The sequence below is a fragment of the Vigna unguiculata genome, chromosome 7, assembly GCF_004118075.2.
Source record: "Vigna unguiculata cultivar IT97K-499-35 chromosome 7, ASM411807v1, whole genome shotgun sequence".
Lineage (NCBI taxonomy): Eukaryota > Viridiplantae > Streptophyta > Magnoliopsida > Fabales > Fabaceae > Vigna > Vigna unguiculata.
In genome coordinates, this window is record NC_040285.1 from 20,531,771 (window position 1) to 20,550,801 (window position 19,031).

A 19,031-nucleotide genomic window follows, 5' to 3' on the forward strand; every position below is an offset into this window, starting at 1 on the left:
AGTAGATGAGTTTTGGCTTTTATATTGTTTAAGATAAACTATATAAATATATACATGAGAGAGGTGATGCTGATTAAGATGTTTGGATTAAACTTGACCTCTTAACTTCAATTGTATTGTTCTATAATTATCTATATATTGTGTTTTTTTATCTTAGTGTTCATAGAAGTACACATTTAAAATTTTGATTTTTCAAAATTTAAAAAATATGCACAAGTAAAAGAGATATCTGATATGGTAAAATTATAAAATACAAATTAGGAATAAAAGCATATCTAATAAAATGAACCATTAATAGATCAAAATAGAGAAAAAAAAATCAGATTAGCAAAACAGTTTTTTCTCACCCCTAATTATTATATATTTTAAGCATAGTCAGTGTTTAAGTTTTTTTTTAAATATTTTTTTCCATCAATCACACTACTTGTTGACATTGAGATAAGGAAGATGAAAGAGGATTGTTGTAACATCAATATGGTACGTAAGAAGGAAGGAAATGACTCAAGTAGCTAGAACAAAGGCTCAAAGAAGATAGAAGTAAAGTATTTTTCACGTGTACTAAACAATCCTCTTTGAAGTTTTATCTCGAATGCACAACTATATTATAATGTTATTCTATGTTTTGGTTTGTTGAGGAAAAAAAAAGATTTATGTGATAAAAGTTTGAAATGAAATGATAAACAAAGACTTTCATTGGAGAATATTGAACATGCAATTAAAGCTAAATTTAAAGAAAAACATAACAAACGTAACCATACGTGGATCTCACAACTTTTTTATTTTACCTTAATGCAGACAAACACTAAAAATAGAATAATTTCAATTCTCATGGTTTTAGGTTGAGATAGTACAAAGATATGATGATATATACAGGTAAATGAAAACACGTTAATGCTTCTTTAAATAAAAAAGACAAAAGGTATGAGAAAATTAAATTATTCTTTTAAAAGCAATCTCATGGTCTAACTATATATGCACAAGACTTCTTCCAAGTTTCATGTTTGTTTCTTCTTCTTTTATTCTTGTTTTTTCTGTAAGTCTATTATTCTACTTTATTCCTTTGTTAATAGATGCATAATGCTTCGTATTTATTCCGAAAGTGTAGAAGTACAAATCTATAATTCTAATTAGCTATTAGGCTTAAATAATGATTTGGTCCTAATTTTTGTTTGGTTTTTTCAATTTGGTCCTACTATTTATTTTGTTTTCAATTTGGTCCTAATATTCATTAATTTTATTCAATTTGGTTGTTTTTACTAATACGGTTAAAATAGTTAACAAATAATGAACAGTAACTACCACGTGTCATTTTGTAATTTTTTTAATTTTTTTTAATCTTTATTTTTTATTTTTTTTTATTTTAAAAAAAGTTCATGTATCAAGCTTATATCATGCCACGTGTCATTTTTGTGATTGTTTTTTTATTTTTTTATAATTTATTTTATTTAAAAAAATATTTCACGTGTCAAGCTAATATCATGCCACATGTCAAAGTCTGTTTTTTATATTCAATTTGGTCTTAATATTCGTAATTCTTTTTCAATTTGATCTTCTTTTTTTTTTAAATTTAACACTTTGGTTCCTCTCCAAATTAAAATAAAATTTAATTTGTATATAAATATTATATCGATATTCTTATTAAAATTTATATTTTTATTAAATATTTTTAGTTTCGAGTTAGAGTTGGTTTAAAATTGCCTCTTAAAAATTTAAAAATAGGAAATAACACCATTGATTTAACTATTTTTATCCTTTTAAAATTTTAAATTAATGGTATTATTGTCTGCAATTTTTGGTTTTAATTTTATATATATGGAATAAAAAATAAAACACGGTCCAAATTAATTTTAGTAAGGCTATATAGAATATATATCGAAATTATAAATTCATAAAAAATAATCCAATCTTCATATTCAGAATATTTAAAGAGATTAAAAGAAATCAATCAACAGCAACAAAGCTTACAGAAAACTTAAGTATGGATTCGGTGGTTGGTTGTTTTGAAGCGTAGTACTAGAGGAAGAAAGAACACCTTCATTGCGAATATTCTTAGAAATATAATGTAAAATAATATCCTAGATTATTGTTAGATCATACATAATTATTATCACACTAAATAGAATGTGAACTAGTTTAAGTAATAATAACTAAAACTCTAATGAGAGCAGTGGTTCCTAGTTTGTTTTTGTTGATCAGGCTTTCTGAGAATGCTTATGGGGATCACATTTGGCTTCAATCAATCTTAGATACACATTAAGCCATTGTGATTAGATATTACAAGAAAAAAATAATTAAAGAGAAGTTAATCCATAAAGTTAATTAAGGCATGAAAATTAGAAGAGTGGTATTCAGTGGAGAGGATGGGGAATGATTTGGTTAAGGGCCTTCTTCACTTCCACAATGCTCACCTTCTTCCCGTTCGCATGTTCCTTCACCTTAGCCCTCAACTCCGCCATGAACACGCCATTGCTAAGTGATGACTGCACCCCAATAACCTCTATTCTCACCTCCCTCAGCATCTGCATCACATCAAGAAGCAACCCTTCTCTGTGGACGCACTCGATCTCCAACAGTGCGTCGCTCTCAATGATCGAAACTTGCACTGATGTTGCCGTCTCAGCCTCCACCGCCGTCGCCTTCGCCGCCACCCCTTCCACGATCCTCACCTTCCTCTTCTCCATCACCGTCACCCCACTCCTCTGCTGCTCCTTGCTCGAATTGCTGCTCGTCCTTTGAACCGTCACCTATCCACATTTGTTAACGCATCAACAAATCATGTCACCAAAATATATAAACTTTATTAATTCTAATAGGGATAATGTCCTTGTTTTTCTTCATTCTAGAATCACCTCTGGGAGCTTGGAACGGTGTTCCGCCTCAGTGTGGCGGTTACGCGCCTCCAGCTCCTGGATCTTCCGCCGCAGCTGCTTCACATACTCGATGGTGTCACCCAGAATGGATGCCTTGTCCATTTTGGTGACGAAGGGGACCAGTGACCGCAGGATTACGAACCGCTCGTTCAGCTTCTCGCGGCGCCGGCGCTCCGCGAGCACGTGGTTGGCGCTCAGCTCATCCTGCGGCGTTCCCTTGCCGCGCAGCTTGGGGTCGGCGGCGGTTTGGGGGGAAGTGTCGGCGGGGTTCTTGGCGTGTAGATAGGGGACGGTGAAGAGAATGTACTTGAGGAGCCACTGGCTGGGGCCGTCCACCGCCGGGTGGAAGAGGTGGCTGGCGCGGCTGCTCCACTTTGTGAAAGCTGAATGCGTGGAGTATGTGATGTAGCCAACGGAGGTGGGCGATGTGGGCCACCGGCTGGACTGGTTTTGGAGAATGTTGGATACGGTTTCAGAGTAGTGATTGTCCTCTTGGGTCAAGTCTTCTAATAGATGAGGGGCTGCAAAATACACGCTCACATTTAAACGTGGAAATTATGTGCAAAATTAAGAGTTAATATTAATATAACTAAGTTATTAACACTTTCTTACTAGGATTATTTTGGTGCAAGTTTTTTAAATTTAATCCCTAAACTCTAAATTAGTTATTCAACCTATCAAAGTCTTCCTTACAATAGTGAGATGTGATTAAATCATGATTCAACTGGCATAAATTAAAAAAAAATGGTAAAAATTATATAATATAAGAGTAAAAATAAATATAAAACTCGACTTCGCAGTGTGAATTTTGAATCATAAAGTTCTACTATAGTCAAAATAAAAGTAAGTTTCAAAATTCAGAATCGATTGTTATTTCTCTAAAAATAAAACATATGCTTTATAAGTTTCAAATCTCAAGTATCATATTGAGGTCTTATTTAAGGTATGAATATATGTCTCACATAATAAGTTAATATTTGTCTGAAGGTTAAAATGTAAAAATAGCACAAGTTAATATCAATATCCCAAAAAAAAATCATTAAATAATAACTAATTTTAGAGACAAAAAACGTTAATCAATATATTAAATAATTTAAATATCATATTATAAATTAAAAATATTGATAGTTAAAATATTTTTTATTATAAATAAAAAATTATAATTATTTTGTGAATTAGAATATAAATTAATCTTTAATATTAGTTACCAAAATTTTAACTATGGAAATATTAATATTAATGTCTAAATTAGTTTATAATTTAAAATTAGATACCAAGTTAGAATCATGGATAGGAAATAGTTAAAATTTTAGTAACTTATTTAATAATTTTCTTGTATGGTAAAAGATATATACAATAATGCAAATCAAGACATTAAAAGACATTAAATGTGTACAAGTAAAATAATAACAAACAGTTTTTTGAAATTACCTCAGATATTTATCTTCTTAAGTTAAAATAAAATAATTTTAGAATAATTTTTATTAACCCATTTCAATAAGAAAAAATTAGTCTAGTTTTTTATTCTTTTAAATCCATACCGTATAAAATAAGAGTTTGAGTGTGTGTATATATATATATATATATATATATATATATATATATATATATATATATATATATATATATATATATCATTTTATATGTTAAGAGTGAAGAGTGGTAAGTGACAAAAACGATATAAATATATTATGAATAAAATGATTTTATATTAGTTTTAAATCATGTAATGAAAAAATAATGGTAATTGTTATACACAAAAATAATTTAAATATATTATAATTGATAATTCTATAAATATAAATCATATTCATCACTTTTATTTTTAGAGATAAATTCATGTTATGAGACTAGAAAATAAATGATTTTACAATCTTTCAAAATTGTAAATTATCAATTGAAAAAGTTTTAGAAACGTCTAAGTTGTATATTATTTGTAATGAAAATGTAATGTTAAAATTAAATTATTGAAAAATATAAAAAATTATTATTTTATTTATCTTAATAGAGAATATATTTTTATTTTAATTAAATGAGTCTGAAAATATACATATATTCATATTAATTTAAAATATTATATTAAAATAATCTTGATTTTTAGGAAAGTATATAACGCGACAATTAGAAATCATTAGATATTTAATAAGCAAATACTTTCATAAGAACTAAAAAAATCATATTAAAATTAAAATATAAAAATAATAAAAAGAGAAATAACAAATTATTAATAAGAATAAAGATGATGGATATTTTGAATGATAAGAAGGATAGAGATGTGATTTTAAAGTGCTTAGCATGAATGTAAAAGTTGAAGAATAAATAAAATTGAGGTTTATATTAAAAACTGCCATCTACAAAAATCATCGATAAAATGGTAAAGAAAAACAAATCAGTAAATAAAAAAGTGGTTGAAAAAAATTATATTTAAATTCAGGTATTATTTTTTCAACTATCTTACTTTTTCATATAACAATATTAAAAAAAAAATATATATATATATATATAACCTATAAATTTATTATTTTTATTATTTCTCTAAGCGTATATTAGATGTTAATACACCTTTTTTAGTGTCAATGAATGATTTTTCTTATATAAATTATATTTTTATTTTACTTTATTTATAATATTATATTGAATTTGAGAAGGAAAAAAAATGAACTTTAACAAGATATAAGTGTAATTGTACAGGATGAAGCTCACTTTAAATTAAAAAAAAAATTTAAATACGTATAGTCAAAATTAATACAAATATTAAATTTCAACTGATTAGAAAGAATATAGTGTGAGAAGATGTGGACATGTCTTAGCACATATGTTATTTAATAAATTTTAATTCTACTAATTTATCGTACTCATTGATATCTTAATATTAAAGTAGATAATATTTGTTGTCCATTTATGTTCACTATCGTGAAGATGCATACATAACTAAGTCTAATAAAAGTTTATTTAAAATTCAAGGACTTATAATTTGTTTGTTGTGAAAAGTACATTTTCTTTTCATTTCAGTCTGAGATTTTGGAGTCTTTTGAAACAGTGACAGGCTAAAAACTTAGATATATCATATATGTTGGGTTTTCTACCTAAAACAAGGGGAATAAGAAAGAATATTCTACACATTCTGACTTATTTTGATGTGTTCCTGTTGACATTAACATCTATAATGTTTTGGATTTATCTTTCAAAACATGTCCAATGCTGTGGTAGTTGATTAAGTTTTGGAGATTTTTCATCCAAACAATGCTTATCCTTAAAATAAAACGTCTAATCATTAAACAGTGCTCCTCTTTGCTTGCAATCACTTTATGATTGGTGTTGGGTTGAGAAGAAATTAAAAGAATAGAAAAGGATGAAATTAGTTTTTGTTACTTGGTGACACAGAATGAAAAATAATTTCAGAAATCATAAAATTTACTGAGTTTTTTTTTTTTTTTGGAGATTCTATTCATTTAATCTCTATTTAAATTTTTTATTTACTTTTTTGATTTTATTTTATTTCATCTCTTCAATAAAATACTTTTAAATGTATTTGTTTCATATTTTATTTTCTAATCGTTCATTTAATTTTCACTAATAATTTTTCTCTATCGGTAACTGATTTTATATTAAATTAAGACTCCTAAAAATCTCAAACCATTATTATTTCGCAAGTAGTAGTACTTAGGTCTCTGTTTTCTTTTCCTGTCTTTTTAAGAACGAAATATACACATCTTTATATATATATATATATATATATATATATATATATATATATATATGTATATATATATATATATGTATATATATATATATGTATATATATATATATGTATATATATAATCTATCTTCATAGTAATAATAATAAAAATAATAATAACCATCAAATGAAAATTATTAATTTACTTTTTATAATTATCAATATACTACCTTATTTTCAATATTTTTTATATTATTACATTCATTATTATTATTATTATCATTAATGTTGATGTCTTGGTTATCATTATTATGAACATCTTTTATTGTTATACTTTGTACACCAGGCATTTAATATAATTAATTCTTATTGTATTTTGATTAGATTATATTACTTATATATCGTACTGATATTAACTAGTCATAAAATAATGTAAACGAGAGATATAGTAAAAAAAATAATGATAATTATAATGGTTGATTAATAATAAGAAATTGTACTAAAAATATTTTTGTTTTCTTTTTCCGAGCATTATAAACTTTCGCTTTTCTTTCGGTTGTCACAGTCATATTTTCGTTTTGTAGTGTGTACCTGATAGACAAGGGTCTTTATTATGATATATTTGCATGAAGATCGTGGTGTTTGTTTACGTACATATATAGTGTGGGATCACTATACTTTCATGCCTCTGCATTAAAACCAATTTCGTGGTTTAGAATTTTGCTAAGGACCCTCACCAAACGCTCGTCTCAGCCAATCTATTAGGATAAGGACCACATGCCCTAGCTCTAGATTAGTCTTCATATGCCACACGCATTTAATCAATCTTCACTAATTAATTAATTAATTAATTCTTCTCAGTGACCTACCTAACGTGGTCCATGTATTTTAGGGGTTGAACGTTTGGTGAGATGCAGTGGCAGTTGTAATGTTATACGAAACCTGTTTTCAGTTTGTCATTCATATGTATGTATGCATGGATGTCTATTTCTGCATAACTAAATAACTACCGGTTTACCTGAAGCTGGTAGTTGAACTTGTAATGGCTCTTCACTCGGGACCCATCTCAGGCTCGACTCAGCCTGCCCCGCCGCGTTTCCTCCTTGACTCACCGCCAGCAAGTGGAAGTCCGAGTCCAAGTTGTTCGACCCGTCGTTCGGAGACCCGACCCGGATATCCTCCGGCATCTCCAGCTGCATCAGCTCGCTGGGCTCCGCCCTCGTCACGTCCTCCATCTCCGGCGTCGTGACCCGCCGAGCAATGCCGCCTCGGGTCTCGTCCTCAGAGGCGGACTCCGCTCCCTCCTCCTCCTCTTCTTCTTCTTCCTCCTCCTCCTCCTCTTCCTCTTCATCTTCGTCCATCTCGTCGTTTAGGGCGGCACTGGCTGCGGGTGGGTCTGCGACGGTGTACATGATGGCGGGGATGTGGTCGGAGGAGGAGATGGGGTTGGAGGTTGAGTGCTCGGACAAGGCGGGCTTTGGCGGCAGAGGGTGGTGGTGGTCTGCGAAGAATGTCTTCACGTGGTGGATGAAGTTAAGGTCTTCTTGAACCTAAGCAAAAGAGAAAAGAAATGAACATATAGAAGTGAAAACGTTGTTACGTTAAAAGTGATTGGTTACGTTAGGAGGGAGTGAAGGTTGGTTACCTTATCCGTTGTACCAAACTCAACGACGCCGTCCAGTAAAGGAATGCACACCACTGTCTGTATGTTACAAATGACAAATCCATCATATTATATTATATTTATATATTATTCTTCACTTTAATTTTCCTCTTTTATTCATTGGACCAATTATGGATATTTTGAACACGCGTGAAGAACGCAGAAATGCGACAATGAGAAAGAAAGATAAAAAAGAATGGTTACCTGTATTCGAGCACTCTATGATTGTAGAAAAGTTTGCATCCAGAAACCAGAGGAAAACACAAGTTAGTAAATTATGAATCACCCTTCATGTCATTCAATAAATTCAAAAGCAAAAGCAACTTGTGTAACTTTTCTTATATCCAAAAGGAAAAAGATTTTATGACACTCCCTTTTGGTTTTAGGTTGACTTGGCAATTGTTTATAATAGAATATTATATTGACATAATAAAAATATGTAAAAATATAGAATTATAAAATAATAATTTATGAAATTATAAGTTGAGTGTAAAAGAAAAATGAAAGTGTCAAACTAACTTGACCCGTTTAAATTCTGCATTATTAAAAATGGTAAGTTTTTTCCTTAGCTAAGAAAAAGTAATGTTATAATGTTTAAGGAAATTGATTAAATTTCCATTCAATATATTTTATAATAAAGTAGTAATATTTAAATTTTTTAATATAATTAATAAACTCTTTTCTTTGGATACTTTCTACTTTTAATAGCATTTGTGTTGAAATATTATGTGAATTGTTTGTTATATAGAAGAAGCACCTTGGCTAGAATAGCTCGTGAAAATGTTTTGCTGTCCACCTCGTTTGCACCAGTGAGCCAAACATGCTGCCTCCTAGCATATGCCTTTCCAGGCAACCTTATAGCGCAGTTCAGTAATAGGTGTCAAATGCAAAAAAAATAAATAAAAAAATTAAAAGAATAATATTTTTTCTCAAATTCCATATACTTAAATTATTATACTACTACAAGTTTATTAAAAGATATATGTTAGAAATATTGTGAATGTTTACCCCTTAACAGTCTTTTATTAAAGAGAATTCAATGTATGTAACTAAAGTTCCCAGAATTGTAGAGAATCTAAACAATCGTCACAAACAATGATTTGCTTCATACAGACAGATGAAGATCCTGATATGTTAAAAGCAAACATAATAATGTCCCACATAATAGAGAAAGATACAAAATGAGTTATATATAGAAAGATCTACAATTATTTATACATAGTTCCTAAATTTAATTTTATATCTTTCTGTCTTATAACAAACACAACATTGTCATGTTTCTTTCTAACATGAAATAATCTAAATCCCACATTAAAATTAGTGCATTATTATTAGATTCCTAATATAGTCCTGCTCCACTCAGCTCTATTAAACTTTTTATTTGTCCTTCTCCACTCATAGCGTCTCCTACAGAATATATATACAAAAGCAAAGGGATCATAGCTTTGTGTGTGTGTGTGAATGTAGACCAGCCTAAACACACACATCCTATCTCTTATATAATTGAGAACTCAATAGAATGGAAAGTTATTAAATTTTTGCAGCTGCTATCGTTGCATTTAAATTCACACGTCACAGTAGCTAGTCTCTCCCTTTCTCTTTTACTATGGGACACTATAATACTTCTCCTCACCCTTTACAAAAGCTACCGTTCCACTTATCTTCAAAAGGTAATAATTAACTCAAATTTTGAACCCAAACTATACATATCTAGAAAATGGCCTATCAGATAATAAAATTCACCACATCAAATATAGTTCAACATTATTAAAAAGAGTCTTAAAGAACTGATAAAGTTAAAGTTAGATTAGATTTCTATGTAAAGACATAAAGAGAGCTTTATGACAAATAATGCAGCATGACTTACCCAACACCAGGAGGAAAGGAGAATGAGACACACATCAAATAGAACCATTCAGATTCTGTCAAGTCCTCTGGCGACAAGGCGGCGCAAGGCCGTCGAGTTGGCGGATTTGTCTCTCCGGCAGACAGTGATTCATACAGTTCTCTAAGTTGTTGGCTTCTTTGGAGAGATGCCTCCTCAGCACTCACCTCCATTGGTTGCACCGTCTTCCTAGTCTTGATTGCCCCATTGTAGTACCCATCACCCCAAACCAGAATCCTAAATCAACATAACATATAACACATCACCCCAAACCAGAATCCTAAATCAACATAACATATAACACATCACCTTAAAACTAACTTGTTATAATTTAGTGTCACACACATATACATGTGTCGGTTAGAGAGAGTGAGAAACATTAATTAGAGGAGTATGAGTGATTATATATGATATGGGACAATTAGTGTGGATAAAGTGAATTAATAACGACGTACACTTGTTGTGGGCAAAGTTGCCAGAAGAGGCTATAAGTCCAGTGAACAGATTGCACCGCAGCCTGCAACATGCTTTGGAGCCTATTGCCTAGTGGTGCAGCCATTGTTCCTAACAGGTTTCGGAACAGAAGGCTTTTGGTTACTTCTCTGGAACCATGTCTACTCTGCTTCAAAAAACATACCCAAAAGTGGGAAAAAGGTGAGAAAAAGGAAAAAAAAAAAAAAAAGGGTTCTTGGTTTTGATGAGAAGTTAATAGGCAATGAAAAAAAAAGATTGTTTTGCGTGGATCTGAGCCGAAAATCAAACCTTTAATTTATTGGGAGTGAAAGGAAGGGAGAAAATAAGGTAAAGGGAGTTGTGAAGAGAGAAGAGAAGGTCAAGAAATTAAGTATAGACCTGCAGATGGATGTGTGGTTTGCGTATTGGAGAGAAAGAGATGTTTAAAAAGGTGTATGACTTTGAGGTGGATATGCGGGCGATCCAAGAATTACCAAATCTCTGTAAGGAGAAGATCTAGGAACGTTTGTTGGTTAATGATCAGAAAGAGAGAGGGAGAGAGAGAAATAGGGTTTTGAAACTGAAGAAAGTGTATGGTTTTGACTGGTTGGTCTACCAGACAGTTGTAGCTAGCTATGTGGTTTTTGAATGATTAGACTCTGAGGCTGCCTTGTGCTTTGTTAGTTGTGTTTGTTTTGGAGAGCCTTCAGGATTTTGGTACTGAGAAGGAAAACAAAATGATTTTCTAAAATGTATTTGGGTACATATAACTTGATGAGTAAAAGACAGATAGAAAGGAACCATGTGTGTGTAACAAATACTAACAACAATAGTTATAATGAAAGAAAAATTAAAATTGAAATAGGTGCGTGGAAATCAAGCACCGGCATGTCATGAAAAAATCGTGAGGATTATGTCAACCCACTAAATTCTAATCAAAACTAGGGGTGATAAAAATATCTCTTTACGTGAATATTTGCTAATAAAATCCTTTAGGGTAATGAGGGTATATTTTAAATTAAGGTTGGTAATACAAACCGGCTTGTCCCGTTTTGGTAGGGGTGGTAAATTGGGCCAGTCTCGTCCATTTTCGCTCGGCCCACCTGTGGCTCGCCAAAAACGGGCTGGGTCGGGCTGGCCCGCCATCCAAAACGGGTTGGATATTGTAACCCGTCCCGTTTTAGGGCGGGTTGGCGGGTCCGCGGACTGGCTTGTTTTTTAATTTTTTTTTAATTTTTTTAAATTTTTTTAACTTTTTATAAATTTTTGTTTATAAATCTATTATATATATATATATATATATATATATATATTTATTTATTTATATAAAAAATATTATTTTTTAATTATTTTTAATTTTAAACATAAAAAAATTAAAAAATAAAAAAATGGGTTGGCAGGCTGGCCCGTTTTGGCCCGCTAAACTGCCAGGTTAAAGTGGGTTGGCGGGCTGAAAATTTCAACCCGGCCCGCCCTTTTTTTGGCGGGCTGGCGAGCGGGCTGGACGGGCCTGGTCCATTTTGACATCCCTACGTTTTGGTCTACTCCACATTTAGTTATAAAAATTGCGTCAAATTGACCCGCTTTGCATAAAAAATATGGGCTAAATTTTCTAACCTGTTCTGTATAATGTTTGGCCCACGTCTCATGCGAGAAATTATTTATTTTTATATTTTTTTACCAAGATTATAATTTTAATAACCTTCTTTTTATTTAATTAAATTAGTAAAAATAAAAATTTCTATAAGCCTATTTCTTGAAAAAAAAATAGTCAAATTTTATAATTTCTAATTTTGAAATTCAAGTATGTTAAAAATAAAAATGACTTTTGATCTAGATTAGAAAAAAAGAAAAGAAACGCGAACAATAAAGTTGATTTTGGATGGACTAGAGAAAAAATTTTAATGAGCAACTTACTTATAAAAAACTCACATGATGTATTTTGTTGGTACCATCAAATTTTAAAGATTTAAGTCAATGCGGGTTATGCAGGCTAGTGCAGGCTGACCTGTCGTTGGCTCGCGCGGCTATGAGTTAAGTAGGGCGGGCCTAAGCGAGCCAACAGACTCAAATACTTAATTTGTCCCGCACTTGCACTTTTTCACTTTCTCTTGTAGCTTGCAATGTCATCAACATTGTCATTCCTACTTTAAATGGATAGTTGTGAGTAACAAATAACGAACAATATAATGCCTGCTTGTAGATAGGTCAGGTTCAAATATCATTCTATTAGTATCCATGGGTACCCATTACCTGTAAAAAATTAAAATTAAAAGTTAATTTATATTTTATTAGATAAATTTAATTAAAATCAAAATTTTCATTTAATTTTATATACATTATAGTTTATATTTATTTGTAATTTTATTTTAGATTTTATTTTAAAAATCTATGAATTATTATTTTTCAAATATTTGTGGTCATGCATGGATATTCATGTATTCTAAAAAATTCATAAACATTTTTTAAACGAATATTTGGCGATTAGCAAAGTAAATAATATGTCAAATTTTTGTTACAAGTCGAATAACGAGTAATCACTATTCATTATCATTATCCCTACACAATCACAAACCTCTTGTCATCCCTACACAATCACAAGGTCATAATATAATTGTTAACTTTCAAAGTTTGGGTCTAGTATTCAAATAAACGTTAACAATAAATTAACTTTACGTATATTAAATATGTTAAAAATACGTTAGAGAAAAAATTATAATAATAGTTAAAATGTTTAAGTACACACATTAAAGGAAGTAATTATTTATTTATTTTGAAAATTAACTAACTTTTAAAATAATTTATAAGAATACATATCATGGATTCAATTGATTAACTAAAACAAATTCAAACTTTATATATAATTGACGTTTTAGGGTTTGATATAAAGATTTTAAATTTGATAAACTATTGTGTCATTTACGAACTAAAATAATAATTTATTAAAAATTAATCGGTAGTGTTTGAACTATTTTTATTTTTACGGAAAATCAGTTTAAAAACAAAAACAAATGAATAAAATAATAAAATAATTCTTTAGAGAAAAATCTTTTATATGATAATACAAACAGTTTGTATTATTAAAAAATATATAATTTTTTAAGTAATATTATTTAAGAAACGAAAGTAAAATATATTTTTACATATTTAATTTTATTAAATGACCAAATAATTAAAAATCATAAAAAGATAAAATAAAAAAATGAAAAATGTAGCATAAAAAAGTAAGTATTACTTTAAATATGAGTTATTCTTTAATATTTCATTAAGACCAAGTAATTAAAAATTATAATAGGCTAAAATTAAGAATGAAAAAAATAGTATAGAAAAATATTTTCATTTTTAGGACAAAATATATATAAATAAAAATAAATAAATTAAAAATGTCAAATGACTAAAAATTTAACTTTTGAGACACCTATCAACAAAATAAACATAAATAATAAAATAAATTTAATAGATAATATATATTAAACATTTGAACTATTAAATACAATTTTTATATAGAATTCTATGTACATATGGTTACTATAGTTATTTATTAGAAAATATTAATTTAAATTTGTATTTATATTATAATTTAATAAAAATATGTTTTATTTTTTATAAGATTTTTAAGATAAAATTATTATTACTATTTTTAAATAATATTATTTTACAAAATAAAATTAAAACATAGTTTTGAAATTTAATTTTATTAAATGACTCTAAGTAGTGAAATATATAAAAGAAAAAAAAAAGTAGTATAGAAAAAATAATTAATTTATTTAAATATTATTATTTTATGAAATAAAATTAAATATATTAATCAATAAAATAATTAGAAATTATATTAATTAATCAAGTAATTATTGAAAAAATAAATTAATACTTTAAATATAAATCATGGATAAAAACATAAATTACATCTCTAAAGACATGTAGCAGTCCAATAAGAAAAAGAAAAAGTAAAAATATCAAATAAAAAAATAATAATAATTTAAATACTTGTCAACAAAATAATAAAAAAATAACTTTCCTAGTATCTTATTTTCTTATATTATAACTCTTATATTATAATAGATAATGAATAAAAGATAATACATACGTTAAATATAATCACAGGTAAAAGTGTAAATTACATGTCTAGAGATATATGTGGCAGCAAAATAAGAAAAAGAAAAAAAATAAAAATATTAAATGACTATAAAACTAATAATTGGGACACTTGTAAATAAAATAAACATGACTAAAAATGTGACTTCCTTAGTATGTTCTTTTCTTATATTATTATAATAATATAATTGATAATAGACAAAAAAAAATATTATAATAGATAATGGACAAAACAAACATAGATAAGAAAGTAACTTTTCCGATATCTTTTTTTTATATTATAATTTTTTTATATTATAATGGATAATAGACCAGAGACACGTGACAACAAAATAAGAAAAAAAATTAAAAATATAAAATAATTAAAAAACTAAAAACTGATAATAGATAATATAAATATATATATATATATATATATATTAATACTTCTTAAAAGAGTTATATATTAATATTTAATAAAAAATGTTTAAATATTAATTTTAAATTAATTAAATAATATTAACTATAATATTATATATTATGACTTTACGCTACACTACTAAAAAAATTCATATTTCTTGTTAATTTTGAATTTTTTTTAAGGAAATACTTATAATTTTTGTTATGAAAAAAAATTTGCAGGAAATTGCTGCTAATTTTTTTGTAAAATATTTTTTATAAAACATTTTTCGTAACAACTTTTGTAGAAAATACTTGCGAATTATATAATTTTGTAGGAAATAATTACTCACGAAAGAATTACCTACCAATTAAAATTCTTAGAAAACAATAGTAGGAAAAGGTTTTTTCTTGCAAATTTTTTTAACAAATTTGTAAGAAAATTCTCATGTAATATGAGAATTTTTAGTAGTGTCACTTGCATACTTATTCAAGTTAAATTTTAAAATTAGTAAATTTTAAATAATTTATCAACGTGAAAGGTAGCTTTTTCAAGTTACTTTAATACTTATTATTGTTAGATTGGGTTGCCAACTTTGTTTAAGAAGTCCAACCTAATCAAGCCTATTTTGTCTCATCATTTAATCTAAGTGTATATGGGTCTTTTAGATCAAAAGAGAGTGCATAGAGGTCTCTCCAAGAGAGTGCAAAATGTAGTTTTGGGTAAGAAAAAAAGGGAAACAAATTCTGCAGGGAATTTCACTACGCAATCATTATAAAACGACAACTTTTGTTTTGTTCATCATTGGATTGGACTGAAATTTTGACAACAGATTCACAACATAGGGTTATTCATTCTGACTGGTGGGATCGTTAATTGGAGGTCCAAGATTAGAGAAATCAATTCCACACTATTGCTTATTTTTGGATTTCTCATTCTTTGTTCTTCATATTTGATATCATTATTGCTTTGATGTATTGACTGATTATAGGCACTTGTTTGTGCTTTTTTGATTTGACTCTCTTATACCTATATTTGATCTTAGTGAAGCTTGATTTACTAGCTTGTGTCCATGAGTTTATAACTATCGATGTTTTCTTTTATTATTAGCATGGCATTTTATTTTGTTGTTGCTCCTCATAGATTCTTGCAAGTTTGAAGAAAATTATTTTTCTGCACACTTTGGTATTTATTATTATTATTATTGTTTTTGTTGTTTCCCCATCAGAGTGACATCAGAAGGAAGACACGAGGTTCTTCATCTCAATTTGAGGTGTTTATCTTACAAAATAGGGGGAGAAGTCAGAAAAAGGATTTGGATGATGTAAAAAAAGAATTGGTTCTTCATCTCAATTTGAGGTGTTTATCTTACTCTTACTGGAGGGAAGGCAATTTTAATTGTTAAAGGATGATTTGATGTCAAACGACATTTAAATTCATGTAATTGGAGGTGTAATTGAATGGAACACTGGGAAGATGATGTTAGGGTTGGAAATTGGGTTCTTGATGTCCTAAGGAAATTGGTGGTTCAATTGTACTGGAAAGAGCGAATGAATGGGTTTGGGATGAGAATCCTTATAACTTTAAGTGAATTCAAGTGAGGATTTGGTGAAATCTGCAATGGAGGAAGACTAAGGAGTGTTGGGGCTTCGCAGGTGCAAGGGGAGGATTCTTGGGTTCCTAGAACAGTAGGAACCGCCTGGCGGCACCCAATTGGCCGCCAAGCGTCATACCATAGATGTGTGGTGTTCTAATTCACGAAAAACGCTATTTTTCATATTTTTGCGGAACAGGAACCACCCGGCGTTGGCTTTGTACCATCAGGTGCAAGGTTCCTGATTGCTGGGCGCTAGACGCCACCATTTTTTTTCTAGTTTGCGCAATTTTTATAAAACTTCATTTCCTGGTTCATTAACCATCCGATTTTGGTGAAATTTTGACAGGTGGTCCATGACATGTAGTTCTTCACTTTAAACGGTGGAGATTTTATTTTAAGGTTATTAGCGAGAGATATATGTTATACACGGTTGCTGGTTTCATAATTTATCTTGTAAGCGAATTGATCATATGTGCGTATAAAAGAATTTATGAAATGTTAAAGGGTACTACAGGGAGCTATCATAGGTAATGTAAATATTAAAGTGCTGCCAGGACCATAAACGAATATATATATATATATATATATATATATATATATATGTGTGTGTGTGTGTGTGTGTGTGTGTGTGTGTTTGTTGGTTTGAGGTGGGGAACACTTGGAAGGGAACAACTTTGTGGCAAATGGCTGAAATAACATGGTTGGAGTTGGGGATACCCTTACATGTATATGAAAGTAGCACATGGGTACAAGGAATTGTTATGGGAATAGAGGTGGAAATTCTGTTGTAGCACTTACACAAACTTGGGAAAAATCAGGCTACAAGGGGATAACTAGTGCAACTCGTTGTACTTATGTATCGCCTGGCGGAAGGTTTAGAGCCGCCAGGCAGTAGTTTCAAAACCAATGGCTACTGGAACGCGTGGTGCTTGACGGTGAGGAGTGTTCCGCCAGGCGATAACTGCAAGCATGGGCATCAGAGGCGTGTTTGCGCCTGGCGGTACATATTCCCTACCAGGCGGTCTGGAAGCGGGCAGTGCTTGGCGCCTTGTGAGCAGCGCTAGGCGATTCTGCTGCAGCAGGACTTACGCTTGCTGGCTTTGTGTGCATGATCTACAAGGCTTCTATGACACCTTAAAGGTTGGCTTGTTAGTGTTCTTTGCGTTGTGGCTCGGAACGTATCTCTTGAGTTGAGCTCGGGATAGGGGTTAAACACGTGACATTTCTCGAGTTGATCTCAGAATGACATCCCTCGAGTCGAGCTCGAGATGGCAGATGAATACGAGGAACCCTTGAGTTGAGCTCAGGTTGACGAGTGTTATCGGTGTGAGTGTGCTGGTTGTGGCCATTACGGATGGATCCAGATAGATTGCCCTCCTCAGTAATTAGCTGACGAGTTTGATAGTCTTGGGCGTTACGAACTATGTTCATATTTAGGAACTCCACCTGGCATTACGGTGTATGATCCGTAGCAATGGTTTCTCGCACATGTTCTATCGATTGTGGCCGATAGGTATGACAGCAAGACATCTTGAGGTACTCATTAGAAGACGTAGAACATGATTAACATGGTGGTGGCCATGTGATGTGATATCAAAGGATGGAATTCCTTTGGTGTGATTGTATGATTTGTATAATTGTGCAATATATATATATATATATATATATATATATATATATATATATATGTGTGTGTGTGTGTGTGTGTGTGTGTGTGTGTGTGTGTTAGCTCACCCTATCTGCTTGTGTTTGGCGATGATTGTGTACGCGGTACACAAGAGCAGATGATGTTGCAGGTGGATCTGGTGAGGCTTAGCAGCGAAGCGGGGAAAACTCATGGAAACATTTTTTTATCAGTTTTTTTATTATGTTTTGGAACAGTTGTAATAATTTACATTATTAGACTTTGTTTTTATTATGGATTTTATATCGAGTTATAATAGAGATTTTGAGAACATTTATTACTAAATAAATGTTGAAATTTCCCGCGTTTTTGGGAAATGAATTTGTAATTAATGAGTTTTTATTTTCTTATTTTATTTTATTATTTAAACCCGTAATATCCGGTCAGGATATTACAAATTATTACATGAATTGGTTGAATGGTTGTGCGTTTACTTCACAATTGTGTGATATTGTGTATGAACCTTGGCTGGAGGTAAGTGCTACGAACCTAGACACAAATTTAAAGTGACTTTAAGGGCGAGATTAATTAGGTGATTTTTTAATCAATTTGGTTTTAATTATAATTAAAATTAGTTTAGGGTTATAGGGGGAGAGCATCAGAATTGTGGCTGCTAACTAAGGAAATTCATAACAATACAAAGTGAGTTTGAGAGAGGGTGGACGATTGGGAGTAGGCCTCAAGAGTGGATATCAAAGTTTGAGACAAGAAGAACGTGGGTGGAA

The 19,031-nt window shown here is 30.1% G+C and overlaps 1 protein-coding gene across 4 annotated transcripts; it reads right to left on the bottom strand.

Annotated features, from left to right (window-relative positions):
- Positions 1 to 2,198: 2,198 nt before the first annotated feature.
- On the bottom strand, positions 2,199 to 11,135 carry LOC114190521 (truncated basic helix-loop-helix protein A-like). Of its 4 annotated transcripts, none has more exons than XM_028079447.1 (9): positions 10,951 to 11,135; positions 10,554 to 10,717; positions 10,081 to 10,335; positions 8,971 to 9,067; positions 8,418 to 8,432; positions 8,196 to 8,252; positions 7,569 to 8,100; positions 2,850 to 3,391; positions 2,199 to 2,744 (listed from the first exon to the last, which is right to left on the bottom strand). In XM_028079447.1, exons 2-9 carry the CDS (start codon positions 10,655 to 10,657, stop codon positions 2,349 to 2,351), a joined length of 1,998 nt encoding a protein of 665 aa, XP_027935248.1. In that variant the 5' UTR covers positions 10,658 to 10,717; positions 10,951 to 11,135; the 3' UTR covers positions 2,199 to 2,348. The 4 variants fall into 4 exon arrangements, with proteins under 4 accessions (XP_027935248.1, XP_027935247.1, XP_027935245.1 ...); XM_028079446.1 differs by having other exon boundaries at positions 10,554 to 10,720; XM_028079444.1 differs by having other exon boundaries at positions 10,861 to 11,135.
- Between the last annotated feature and the right edge of the window lie 7,896 nt (positions 11,136 to 19,031).